The sequence below is a fragment of the Ranitomeya imitator genome, chromosome 4, assembly GCF_032444005.1.
Source record: "Ranitomeya imitator isolate aRanImi1 chromosome 4, aRanImi1.pri, whole genome shotgun sequence".
NCBI lineage: Eukaryota > Metazoa > Chordata > Amphibia > Anura > Dendrobatidae > Ranitomeya > Ranitomeya imitator.
Window position 1 is genome coordinate 509,231,383 of NC_091285.1, and position 13,905 is coordinate 509,245,287.

General features: G+C 43.3%; 1 protein-coding gene across 2 annotated transcripts in view; it reads left to right on the forward strand.

Annotated features, from left to right (window-relative positions):
* SPPL2A (signal peptide peptidase like 2A) overlaps positions 1–13,905 on the forward strand; it is a 76,740-nt gene that overhangs the window by 40,236 nt on the left and 22,599 nt on the right. For both annotated transcript variants that reach the window (XM_069766067.1, XM_069766066.1), the window contains exons 6-10: positions 2,976–3,127; positions 5,795–5,891; positions 5,975–6,076; positions 8,274–8,355; positions 12,248–12,322. In XM_069766067.1, coding sequence (XP_069622168.1) covers positions 2,976–3,127; positions 5,795–5,891; positions 5,975–6,076; positions 8,274–8,355; positions 12,248–12,322 — 508 coding nt within the window. The remainder of the gene's footprint in view (positions 1–2,975; positions 3,128–5,794; positions 5,892–5,974; positions 6,077–8,273; positions 8,356–12,247; positions 12,323–13,905) is intronic.

Sequence of the window (13,905 nt, forward strand, 5' to 3'; positions counted from 1 at the left end):
TATTTCCTATATGGTGCAATTGTTGTAGTTTGTCTGCTTATTAATCAGATTTTTATTTTTGAAGGATAATACCAGACTTGTGTGTGTTTTAGGGCGAGTTTCGTTTGTCAAGTTGTGTGTGTTGAGTTGCGTGTGGCGACATGCATGTAGCGACTTTTGTGAGATGAGTTTTGTGTAGCAACATGCGTGTAGCAACTTTTTGTGTGTCGAGTTACATGTGACAGGTTAGTGTAGCAAGTTGTGTGCAGCAAGTTTTGCGCATGGCGAGTTTTGCGTGTTGCGAGTATTATGTGTGGTGCCTTTTGAGTATGTGCAAGTTTTGTGTGAGGCAACTTTTGCATGTGTTGCAACTTTTGTGCATGTGGCAATTTTTCCGCGTGTGCAAGTTTTGCGTGTGGCGAGTTTTTCATGAGGAGAATTTTGCACTTGTGGCGAGTTTTGCAAGAGCCTAGTTTTTGCATGTGGCAAGTTCTGCGCGTGGCGAGTTTTGAGTGGCGACTTTTGTGTTTTGACTTTTATGTGGCGAGGTTGGTGTATTTGTGGTGAAATGTGTGCTGAGGGTAATATGTGTTCAAGCACGTGGTAGTGTGTGGCGCATTTTGTGTGTGTTCATATCCCCGTGTGTGGTGAGTATCCCATGTCGTGGCCCCACCTTAGCAACTGTACGGTATATACTCTTTGGCGCCATCGCTCTCATTCTTTAAGTCCCCCTTGTTCACATCTGGCAGCTGTCAATTTGCCTCCAACACTTTTCCTTTCATTTTTTCCCATTATGTAGATAGGGGCAAAATTGTTTGGTGAATTGGAACGCGCGGGGTTAAAATTTCACCTCACAACATAGCCTATGACGCTCTCGGGGTCCAGACGTGTGACTGTGCAAAATTTTGTTGCTGTAGCTGCGACGCTTCCAACACTTTTCCTTTCACTTTTTTCACCATTATGTAGATAGGGGCAAAATTGTTTGGTGAATTGGAACGCGCGGGGTTAAAATTTCGCCTCACAATATAGCCTATGACGCTCTCAGGGTCCAGACGTGTGACTGTGCAAAATTTTGTTGCTGTAGCTGCGACGCTTCCAACACTTTTCCTTTCACTTTTTTCCCCATTATGTAGATAGGGGCAAAATTGTTTGGTGAATTGGAACGCGCGGGGTTAAAATTTCGCCTCACAATATAGCCTGTGACGCTCTCGAGGTCCAGACGTGTGACTGTGCAAAATTTTGTGGCTGTAGCTGCGACGGTGCAGATGCCAATCCCGGACATACACACACACACACACACACACACATTCAGCTTTATATAGTAGATGGGCCCTTTACTGACCAATAGCTCCTCATAATGCACAGTTCTTCCTGCCATGCAGGTGGTAGTCTCTGCCCCTGGTCTAGGGTATGTCTATAGCGCTGCACAGTGCCATATGTCTGGAATGTGTCTATATAGTCTCACGCTCCTCTTACAACCCATCTACACAAGCCAATAATCTGGGAGTGAGCATTCATAGGAAGCATAGTTCCTGACTATTGTCCCTTTTAAAAAGGACAGCACCCGCCTGATGAACAAGCAAAATGCAATGACTTGTAAGTCGTCTTAAACAATTATTATTGGCAGCAACATCTCCCTGTATAATCAGGTGATGCTCTTCCACGAACATAATATTCTATGGGCACAAAACCATTGTCTCAGCATTCATTCTGTGCGCATACATCGTTTGTCAGCCTGTCTACACAGTCTACTAAACAACTGGCAGTCTGGTTGTATATATCAGGGGTCTCAAACTCAGCCGGGTATATAGTCCGCACATAGAAAAAAAATGAATATGAATAGCATTCTTTGCTGGAGAAGATGACGTTTTCAGAGATACCATTTTTTACATAAAATGTCATTTTGAGTGGCCAAATATTATTCCATTTTTTTTTTATGTTTTCCTTTTTTTTGACCCCCAATCATCCGCATACAAGAATATAGTTTTACAATTAGCCCCATCCTGTAATAATGTCCCCTGTCCTGTAATAATTCCCTCTGATCTGTAATGATATCCTTTGTTCTGTAATGATGTCTCCTGTCCTGTAATAATGTCCCCATCCTGGTCCCATCTAATAGTAATGTCCCCATCCTTGTCCCAGTCTATTAACAATGTCCTACCATTCTGTTGCTCCTTACATACACATAAAAAGAACATTTTAACCTGTCCTCGCTTCCTCGGCGCACAGAGTCCTCTTCCTCCTCCACAGGCGGGACGCCGAAGTCCGTTGCTGGCCTGTAATTTGGCCAGTGGTTGCTCTTGGTAATTTGGTGCAGAGAGCTGCATTCAGTTGAAAAGAAGCGATGATGTTTGCGGACCCCTGGCTCGCTGGACACGATTGTCTCAGGGACCCAAGTGCTGCACAACGGAGCATCAGGCCACATGCTTCTTGATGGCCATGTGTTTGAGACTCCTGGTATATACTATATGGCTGCACCACATAGCCATAACAACTTCCGAAACCACAGCCCAGTATCTCAATCGCTTAAAATCATTTGGTTTTACTTTTCCTCTTCTGCTCCAGTAATGTGCATATTGCAAGAGAAATCCCATTCACAAAGGAGTAAAGCTAGGAATAGAAAGCTGCCAATAAGCTAGTGTGTATGCGGCTTTCCAAATATGATGTTTGCTTGCGTGGCCAACAAAGGATGGGCCTGTTGGGTTGTTAACATGCCTGATCGTTGGTTCCCCCAAAAGATCAACTCTTGCAGTGTCATAAACACGTTGGCCAGCGTTTCAGGGGTACACGTGCATGTACAGCTGCCCAAAAGCTATTTTATGTACAGATCATGAGAGAGGAACGTATTTGTTATTTAGTTGGTAGTTTAGAGAAAATGCCTAATTCTTGTAGATAATTTAGGAAAATGTATCGTAGTGAGTAAACATCAAACTCAATCAAAAATTTTACAATGCAGACAAAAAAGAAATCGGTCAAATATCAACTTTTTATTTCAGGGAAGACTTAAGACCCTCCCAAAATACAGGGGAAAATGAAGGCGGGAAGAAGAAAGATGATAATGTGACATTCACCCCTTTCACGGTCATCCTGTTTGTAGTTATATGTTGCGTCATGTTACTCCTGCTTTACTTCTTCTATAAGTGGTTGGGTAAGTATTGTTTAGCTCAGGTTTGTTCTCATGGTTTTTATGTTAGTTTTTTTACTTTAATTCATCATTTGCCTTTTCTTTAAAGGGGTTGTCCACTACTAGGACAACCTCTTCTTAAAGTAAACGTTCGGCCCCGATAAAATAATAAAGCTTATAGTCCCCTCCCATGCCGGCTCCATTCCAGCGATGTCTGCTCTCCCGGTCCTAGGGCTGTGATGCAGTGGAATGACACGTGATGCCCGGCGCACAATCAGCGCTGGTGTCCCTGTCTCCGACTTTGGACAAGCTGAACATGGAGAGGAAATTTGTCTTCTGGTATTCGCTGATGTTTGTTTTGCCAAATTCATCCAAGTTGTACATTTGGTTCATACATTAGGCGCAAAGTCAAAAATAGTCTGTTTTCCTTTCATTAACTACTTTGCGTCTTTTTAAGCAAAGCGTTGTATCTTTTTCAAATGTTGCAAAACATGCGACTTTTTGAAAAAGGAATGCATAAAACCACATCGTGGGTGGTGAGGGAATCCAGAGTAAAGTTGCGCCAGGTTTTGCAACTTTTTAAAAGGAGGCAATTGATGAATTAGCCGAAATCATCTGGAATCGGCACATAATAAAATAGACTTCAAAAAGAGTGCGAGTAGTATAATGAATTGGGCGCAAACAACAACAAAAAAGGCTCAAAATTGAATCTGGGCCAAAATGTATGTTGACTACACCAATACATCTGCTAAAACAAGAGCCTCCATTTGAAAAGGTAGAACATATAAAGGACTTCTGGTTTTTCCATGTCTAATTTAAAGAGGTGTAGGACAAAAAGGTTCTCCATTTGTGGACACTTTTTGTTACCTTTTCCATTATATTGAAAACTTGGTGGCAAGGCCTTCTGGACTCTCAAGAGAGCTTGGCTACTTCTTTATATCCCATAGACTACAATGGAAAATACCTGTATCATACCTCAGTTTGATGTGAACAAGGGAACACAACCACCATCCCATTCTCCCACATCCTCCATTTTTTATTAAAATCCTGTATTAAAAGGAACCTGTCATGTTCCCAGATGCTATTAAACTGCAGATATGGAGTTGTTCTTCAGGTTAATAGTTTTCTGAAACTGTGCAGCTGTCGCACTGAAACATCGGCTGCAGGGAGAAAATTCACTTTATTCTTCCCAGCAGCCTCAGGCTTTGTCATAGAGGTGCCGTCAGTGTGGCTTCAGTCACTGCTCCGTATACAGTGAGTGGCAGCTGTAACCATGCCCCTACACTGACTGACAGCTCGCCCTGCAATGCATTAGTACAGAGCTGGCTGTCAGTCCGTGCCGGGTCGTGTTTACAAGTTTCAAAGAAAACAGTAAAGCCGCACCCTATAATTATATAGTCTCTGTGGACATCGGGGCGCACGTCCTCACCAGGGGGTCCATCCCAGACAGAACATCCAAATCCAAAGTGAAGAAAAGGACAGCACCACACCGGATAGTGAAAAGCAGCTCACATATTCTGCCTCCTGCGGCAACGTTTCGGTCCGAAGACCTTTGTCAAGCCTGACAAAGGTCTTCGGACCGAAACGTTGCCGCAGGAGGCAGAATAAATATGTGAGCTGCTTTTCACTATCCGGTGTGGCACTGTCCTTTTCTTCAGTTTGGATTGAGTCGTGGTTACAGCCACCGCTCGCCATGTACTCAGCAGTGACTGAAGCCGTACTTCTATGACTAAATGCTGGAAACTGGAGGAATAAAGTTTTTTTTTTTCTCCCGGTAGCCGGGCTTTCAGTATGACGGTCACACCGCTTTACCGCTATTAGCCTGCAGAATGATCCTATATCTACAGGTTAATAGCGTTTGCCAACTTGCCGAGTTCTCTTTAAGGATTGGCTGAACAGCTCTCCTACAACTCGCTAGAAATAACAAGTTTACCTTTAAAGTTGAAAACACTCCAGAGAGTACTAGGTCGCGGTGATTTGTCACCCTAACTTAATACCATATGGTCGTGGTGACATCTTTTCCAATAGTGATGCGATGTCAGGAGAGCAGCCGGAAACGCTTTGCTAATTTGTCCATATGGCTTAGTGTGGCTATTTATTTATTTATTTATTTTACTCACTTATATATATTAATTCCACAGCGCTTTACACACATTATCATCACTGTCCCCATTGGGGCTCACAATCTAGATTCCCCATCAGTATGTCTTTGGAATGTGGGAGGAAACCCACGCAAACACGGGGAGAACATACAAAACTCCTTGAAGATCTTGCCCTTGGTGGGATTTGAACCCTGGACCCCAGCGCTGCAAGGCTGCTGTGCTAACCACTGAGCCACCATGCTGCCCTATTCTTTACCTCCTCTCTCCCAGCAGTTTAACACATGCTGCGTCCAAAGTCTCTGCAGGTGATCCGCACGCGACTATGGAGCCACAGTGGTTGTGAGATTTCTTGAAATCCCATCCACTATGCTGTAACATCTGGCCTAAATATGTAGCGTCAAACCTGCAGCAGTTCCTGATCGTAGGCACATACCCTAGGAGGGCCTATTTTTTTGTCTAGCGGGTTCATTTGCATTATTTTTCTTACAGTCACCAAGAAATATGACACTTAAAAAACCCTCTTCATAATTCCATATTAGATTTCCCATAGTGCATCTATTAATTCTGCACGTTTCTCCTTTGTTTCCAGTGTATGTTATCATCTCTGTGTTTTGCTTGGCGTCTGCAATGAGCACGTTCAATTGTCTCTCTGCTCTGATCCAATACATCCCATACGGAAGATGCAGGTCTGTATAATTTGTTTTGTTTTTTTATCAAGGCTTCTCTTACATAATATATGTTTAACACATGTTTGATATTTATTTTCCAGAATTTCATGCTTTAGTAAAAGTGCAGAAGTGCGTCTGGTCTTCCTGGCGGTCTTTTGTGCAGCCGTGTCTGTGACTTGGGCAGTATTTCGGAACGAAGACAGGTACTGAGTGTGATACAAACTGATCCTATTAATAGTGGTGCGGGTTCAGCTGTCAGTGGAGATAAGCGGGTAAATGCATGCCTGTGTGAAGTGGGCACATACTGTGCATAGTTAGTGTGCTCCCGAGACAAAGGGAATGTGTCATCAGAAAGGGACCTATTGTTTAAAGGTAATTTTTTTACTTTTTCATACCACAATCTATATTTATAAATGAAATTCAGAAACCTTGCAATTTTTCACACTGGCACTGTGCATTCTACTAGACACCTGCCTCCTGTTTTTACAGTAGCCACATGGACATAGGCTGCAATAGACTGGCTCTGACTTGTCTTCTACGGCAGAGATTTCTGGCCATAGAGGGGGAGGAGGCGAGCTGTGGCCATCACCGATTGTGAATAGTGAACTCTGTGTCATAAACTGCTACTTTTCTTTGTAATCGTTTCTGTGATAGTAATGAGACTACTGAATTAATGAACTTTATAGAACATGAAGGATGAGTTTAGTATTAGGCCTATTGGCCAGTATGAAAATGGCAAGATTTAGAAAATTCAAATAATAGTGATACAGTGGTATATGAATAAATAAAATGATAATTATTTGACGGAACGTTCCCTTTAAAGGGAACCGATCATGAGAAAAAATGCTATTAACCTGCAGATATAGGGTTAGTCTGTAGGTTAGTAGTGTTACTAAGCTGCCCGATTATATATAATCAGAAAAATACATATTGAATTAGTTATTCAATAATGATAGATTAATGACATATGCATGCTAGGATAGGAATGGCAGACCCCATTAGGGTGTGCACCACACTTGGCTTCTGGACCTTCCAGGTGTTAAGCAGTGGTTGAATGCTTTGCTCTGTATAACTCCCCCCACACCACTGATTGGCAGCTTTCTGTGTATACTGTGCATAGGCAGAAAGCTGCTAATCAGTGCTGGAGGTGGGGTACACAGAGCAGGAGGCGTAATATACTAGTTTCCTGCTAATAAAGCACTGATTTTGATTACATATTGAAACATGAACACACAGCCCAGTAAGTGATACATCACTGAAATCAGGCTCTCTTCCCCTACTTTATGCTGCTCTCTGATTACATAGAAAATATGTGCTGACAGATTTCCATTTAATGATTGCTACGTAGTGAATTTAAGCATTAACAATGTTTAACAAGCATTCCATAGCTTTTGGATCGGAGTTCACCCAGGTCCACTCTGCTAGTAAGTCTCTATAGGGCTCTCTGTATACATATAGTATCCACATGATTTTAATAAACCTAAGAATTACCATATGTTTTGGACTATAGGATGCACTTTACTAGAAATACCTATTTTAGACATCAGAAAATAAAAAAAATGTATTTTCTACTAATTAAAACTTCCTAATGTGAATAAATAAGTGGGGGAGGGGCAATATTCCAAGGGATCGATAAAAAGTGTTCTTAGGAGCGCTATTGGAAGCTATCAGGTGGTAGTAGCCGGTAAGGTAAATGGCCACACACAGCTCTGCTGGGCAAGCAGCAAATGCACCCATATCTGCTGTATATATGCATCCACTCAACTCTGACACACACCTCAGCTGCTGGGGTCCTACATCAGTTTTCATCTTGAGTAGTATATATCTGATCATTGGGGGCTCTTCAGCTCTAGTTTCCTGTGATGTTTTTTCAGCACTTGCAGTATGGCGAGGACTGTGCAGGTCCCATGGTTTTTCTTCTGCCCTGCAATCATCAGATCGATCAGTGTGGGGCAGGAGGAGTGAGCACTCTGCCACTGCATTGTTCTCTGTGATCCAGAAGGATGCTATATCGGCGCTCCTCTCAGTCACAGAGGAAGCTGCATCTCGGCTACGAGATGCTTATAGTCTGGAAAATCCTGCAATTCAATAGGTTGTTTAGTGTGAAATACTTTAGCATAAAAAAATTGTCAAAAACAACTTTTTTCTATGTTGTCACGAAAAAAGAAAATTATATAAAATGACACAACCCCAAACAGTGCCAAAAAAAAAAATTCCACTGCATAAAACACCTTGTACAGCTGAAATGTGGAGAGTCCAAAAATACAAGAAGTCGGCCAGTCTTGCAGGCCTTACTTTTCAGGCCTGGTCATGAAGGGGTTAATGTGCTCTTTACATTTATTGCTGTTGAAATTAAACTCCCTTGTGATTCATATTTTATAATTGTTTTTGTTCATTTAGGTGGATTTGGATACTTCAGGATATTCTGGGGATTGCATTCTGCCTTAACTTTATTAAAACTTTAAGAATGCCAAATTTCAAGGTGAGAAAAAAACAAACAAACCTGAATACATTTTCATTTTTTATTATTATTTGTCGGAAGATGGTGACAAAGGATCATTCCTGGCCATTTAAAGAGGTCGGCAAACACTCGACAAGCAAAACTCTCACCTGTCAAGTGCGAGGATTTTTAAGCTTGTATAGAAATTCATCATTATTTGCAGCACATCGTCCTGTGTAAAGAGGACAACGTGACATTTTATTCTCACAGAACGATAACATTAACAATCATTCCATGTGCTTAGAGTTGTGGTTGGATGGTCTCTCTGAGCCATGAACCGACCACCAATTAGGGGCTTGTACCGACCTGCACCAGACAGAATGTACAATGTTGCTTGAACCTTCTCCTACCAAATATATAGCGGCAAACGGGAGCTTGTAACCAGCACCTAACTCCTGACCTAGAAGCGGTGAGCTGCCATGTGGACGGGGAGATGTGCCAAGGCTGCACACTTGAGCTGCCTCGCTCATTTAACCCTCTAATAGCAGGTTTACGGCTGTTTGTACCAGCTACCTCCCCCTGAAACTTATCCAGTCAGATCAGACTGATGGCAGAGAACATTTAAAGGTTATGCTAAGTATTTGTAATCCGAACCCCCACTCATGTCCACTAATTGTCTGTGTTCCCTGGTACCCCATGCCCCATCCACCCTTGGTCACTTGTGTCCCCTCCTATCTCTCAACACAGGATGACTATTCAAACCAAGTCTAGGCTATTACTATGGCTTACCGTAATGTACAGTTAGGGTCAGGTATATTTGGACATTGACACAAGTGGGCATGTTAGCTATTCACCAAATCATTTTCAAGATACAGTTATATAATCAATATAGACTAAAAGTGTAGACTCTCCGCTTTAATTTGAGGGTATTCACATGCTAATTGGAGAACGTGTTTAGAAATTATAGCTCTTTAATATGTAGCTGCCTCTTTTTAAAGGGACCAAAAGTAATTGGAAATACGAGGGGCGTTCATTAACCCCCGGAGGTGTCTTCGGTTGTGCGCTTTCGTTTTTCGCTCCCCTTCTTTCCAGAGCCATAACTTTTTTATTTTTCCGTCAATATGGCCATGTGAGGGCTTGTTTTTTGCGGGACGAGCTGTACTTTTGAACAACACCATTGGTTTTACCATGTCGTGTACTAGAAAATGGGGAAAAAAATTCCAATTGCGGTGAAATTGCAAAAAAAGTGCACTCCCACACTCGTTTTATGTTTTGCTTTTTTGCAAGGTTCACTTAATCCTAAAACTGACCTGCCCTTATCATTCTCCAGGTCATTACGAGTTCAGACACCAAACATGTCTAGTTTCTTTTTAATCTAAGTGGTGAAAAAAAAATTCCAAACTTTGTTTAAAAAAAAAAATGTGCCATTTTCCAATGCCCGTAGCGTTTTCATTTTTCGTGATCTCGGGTTGGGTGAGGGCTTATCTTTTGCGTGCCGAGCTTATGGTTTTAACAATACAATTTTTTTGGCAGATATGTTCTTTCGATCGCCTATTATTGCATTTTAATGCAATGTCTCGGTGACAAAAAAAAAACGTAACTCTGACGTTTTGACTTTTTTCTCACTACGCCGTTTAATGATCAGGTTAATATTTTTTTTATTGATTGGGCGATTCTGAACGCGATGATACCAGATATGTGTATGTATGTTTTTTTTCAATTATTATTATTGTTTTATTTTGAATGGGGCGAAAGGGGGTGATTTGAACTTTTATATTTTTTACATTTTTTTTATATTCTTAAAAACTTTTTTTTTTTTTTTAAACTTTCGACATGCTTCAATAGTGTCCTTGGGAGACTAGAAACTGCCACAGCCCGATCGGCTCTGCTATATGGAGGCGAAGATCAGATCGCCTGTATGTAGCAGAATTGCTGACTTGCTACGAGCGCCGACCACCGGGTGACGCTCATAGCAATCCGGCAGTGATAACCATAGAGGTCTCCAGGAGACCTCTGGTTGTCGTGCCAATGAACCGGTGACCCGCGATCACCGGTGTACAGGTTTCCCGCCCGATGGCCGGAACCGTGAGTTAAATGCCGTTGCCAGCGTTTGACAGCGGCATTTAACGTCTTAATAGCTGCGGGTGGATCGCGATTCCACCCGCAGCTATTCCGGGAGCCTGTCATCTGTTCAAAATAGCTGACATGTGCCGGGAAAGATGTGGGCTCACCGCCGGAGCCCACATCAAAGGGAGGAAGTCTGACATCCGCGTACTATTACGCCCGATGTCGGAAAGGGATTAAGGCAAAGAAGTGGAATATTCTGCCCTGACCGAGTCAATCACAGATCTTCAACCCCATTGAGCAGCATTTCACATGCTTAAGACCAAACTTAAAACAGAGTAACCCACAAACAAGCAACAACTGTAGTCCGCTGCAGTAAAGGCCGGCAAAGTATCATAAAGTAGGAAATCGAGTGTTTGCTTACGTCCATGGCTTCCATACTTCAGTCACTGTCTGCAAAGTATTCTCTACAAAGTATTAAAAATGAACATCTTATTTACGGTAGATTTTATTTGTCCAATTACTTTTGAGCCCCAGAAATGAGGAGGCTTTGTAGAAAAATGGTTGCAATTCCTAAACAGTTAGGCTATGTGCACACGTCCGGAATTGCTGCGGAAATTTCTGCAGCAATTCCGCAACTGTGCCGTGGTAAAACGCATGGGGAATTGGCATGCGTTTTCCCGCTAAACACTAGCGTTTTACAAGCGTAATTAGCTTGCAGAATGCTAGCGTTTTCCAAACGATCTGTAGCATCGCTTGGAAAACTGATTGACAGGTTGGTCACACTTGTCAAACATAGTGTTTGACAAGTGTGACCAACTTTTTACTATTGATGCTGCTTATGCAGCATCAATAGAAAAAGGAAAGACCGTTAAAAATAATAAAAAAAAATAAAAAATCATGATATTCTCATCTTTCGGCGAGAATTATTATTGGTAACGGAAGCATCGCGAGGAGCGGGAAGACTGCCGGGGACACCGGAAGCTGAGAATATCATGATTTTTTATTTTAATTCTTTTTTTTAACAATTATATGGTTCCCAGGGCCTGGAGGAGAGTCTCCTCTCCTCCACCCTGGGCACCAACCGAACATGATCCGCTTACTTCCCGCATGGTGGGCATAGCCACATACGGAAAGTAAGCGGATCAATGCATTCCTATGTGTGCGGAATCCCCGCGATTCCGCACAAAGAATGAACATGCTGCGTTTTTTCCGGAATGCGATTCCGCCGCGGAAAAAAACGCAGCATGTGCACAAAAATTGCGGAATGCATTCTAATAATAGGATGCTTAATGTATCAGTTTTATCGCGTTTTTTCCTGAACGTGTGCACGTAGCCTTATTCTACCCCTTTTTATTAAACCTGAAAGTCTACACTTCAATTGCATCTCAGTTGTTTCATTTCAAATCCTAGAGGCATGCAGAGCCTAAACCACCAAGATGCGGTCACTATCCAAATATTTCTGGACCTAACTGTATATAATGTACCGGTCTCAGAATCAAGAGATAGAAAAGATATAACAGTAATACCACATTGGGAAAAGTAACACTGGAAAGAAAAGTTATCTGGTAACCAGTACTGAGCTACAGGCCAAAGAATAGCAAACATGAACAAGTCTCCACCTCAGACCCCAATGTGAGTTTCACCCTGTGGCTTCTTCTGGGGGTATCAACAAAGATACCTGTTATGCTAAGGAGGGGCGTGGAAGGGTTCAACGTTTGTTTTTTTTCTTCCGTAATTGGACTGATAAATATCATCTGTGTTTTTATGGATTCCGATTGTATTTTTTCTGCCTTCCTACCCTGTATATTGCTTTTATAGTTTTCAAAAAACATATTTATTTCAATTGTGCCTCTTTTTCTGACTACAGGCATGTGTCATTCTCCTCGGCCTCTTGCTTCTCTATGATGTATTCTTTGTCTTCATAACTCCATTCATCACAAAGGTATGTAATAAAACTGCTTTACAAATGGATATATTAAAGTTGACTTTCAGAAATGTATGTAGAAACAGTTAATGCTGGATTCATGTTATTCAATTATCCCAACACACAGGGCTGTATTTGCCACTAGGCACTGGAGGGCACGTGCCTAGGGGCGCCGGGCTGCAGGGGGCAGCCCCAAGACAGGGAAGACATTTTTTTTTTTTTTTTTTAACCTCCCCTCTCCTCCGTTAGACAATCCTGGAAATACGTTGTCTTTTTAGGTGGGTCAGTCTGGGGCGCTCCTCCATATTCACCTCGATGCAGGGAGTTGACTTGACTGACCCAGGAAGTAGTGGCGCCACAACTTCCTGGGTCAGAGAGGTCCCTGAATCCGAGGTGCTGCTGCAGCGTCTGTGCATGTGAGGATGATGAGATCATCTGTCACTGCAGACATCACAGCTGACGAAGAAGAGAACATGGGAGGACACGAGCAGGTTAGAGCTCATAGAGCTGAAGATGGGGGGAGGCTGTTGAACAGGGGAGACTGGTGACAGGGCAGGCTGTGGTGTATACTGGTGAACAGGGGAGGACGGTGACAGGGCAGGCTGTGGTGTATACTTGTGAACATGGGAGGAGGGTGACAGGGCAGGCTGTGCTGTATACTGGTGAACAGGGGAGGATGGTGAAAAGGGGAGGCTGTGCTGAAAGCTGGTGAACAGAGGAGGCTGGTGAAAAAGGGAGGCTGCTGTGCTGTATACTGGTGAACAGGGGAGGCTGGTGAAAAAGGGAGGCTGTGCTGAAAACTTGTGAACAGGGGAGGCTAGTTGCAGGAGAGGCTGTGCTGTCTACTGGTGAACAGGGGAGGCTGGTGACACGGGAGGCGTTGCTGTATACTGGTGAACAGGGGAGGCTGGTGACAGGAGAGTCTGTGCTGTATACTGGTGAACAGGGGAGGATGGTGAAAAGGGGAGGCTGTGCTGAAAGCTGGTGAACAGAGGAGGCTGCTGAAAAAGGGAGGCTGCTGTGCTGTATACTGGTGAACAGGGGAGGCTGGTGAAAAAGGGAGGCTGTGCTGAAAACTTGTGAACAGGGGAGGCTAGTTGCAGGAGAGGTTGTGCTGTCTACTGGTGAACAGGGGAGGCTGCTGACACGGGAGGCGGTGCTGTATACTGGTGAACAGGGGAGGCTGGTGACAGGAGAGGCTGTGCTGTCTACTGGTGAACAGGGGAGGATGGTGACAAGGGAGGCTGTGCTGTATACTGGTGAACAGGGGAGGCTGGTGACGGGTGGCTGGTGAAAGAGAGAGGCTGTGCTGTATACTGGTGAACAGGGGAGACTGGTGACGGGAGGCTGGGCTGTATACTGGTGAACAGGGGAGGCTGCTGCTATATACTGGTGACAGGGGAGTCTGGTGCTGCTATATACTGGTGACAGGGGAGTCTGGGGCTGCTATACTCTGGTGAACAGGGTACGTGCACACAACGTCTTGTGACGCTAGTGTGCCTTAATTGTTTTTTAAACAAATGTCACTTAATGGAAACTCCAGAGGTGTTTTTTCTGAGGAAGCGTTTCTGACGTCTCTTCTGCTGCTTTTTTTTTCAATA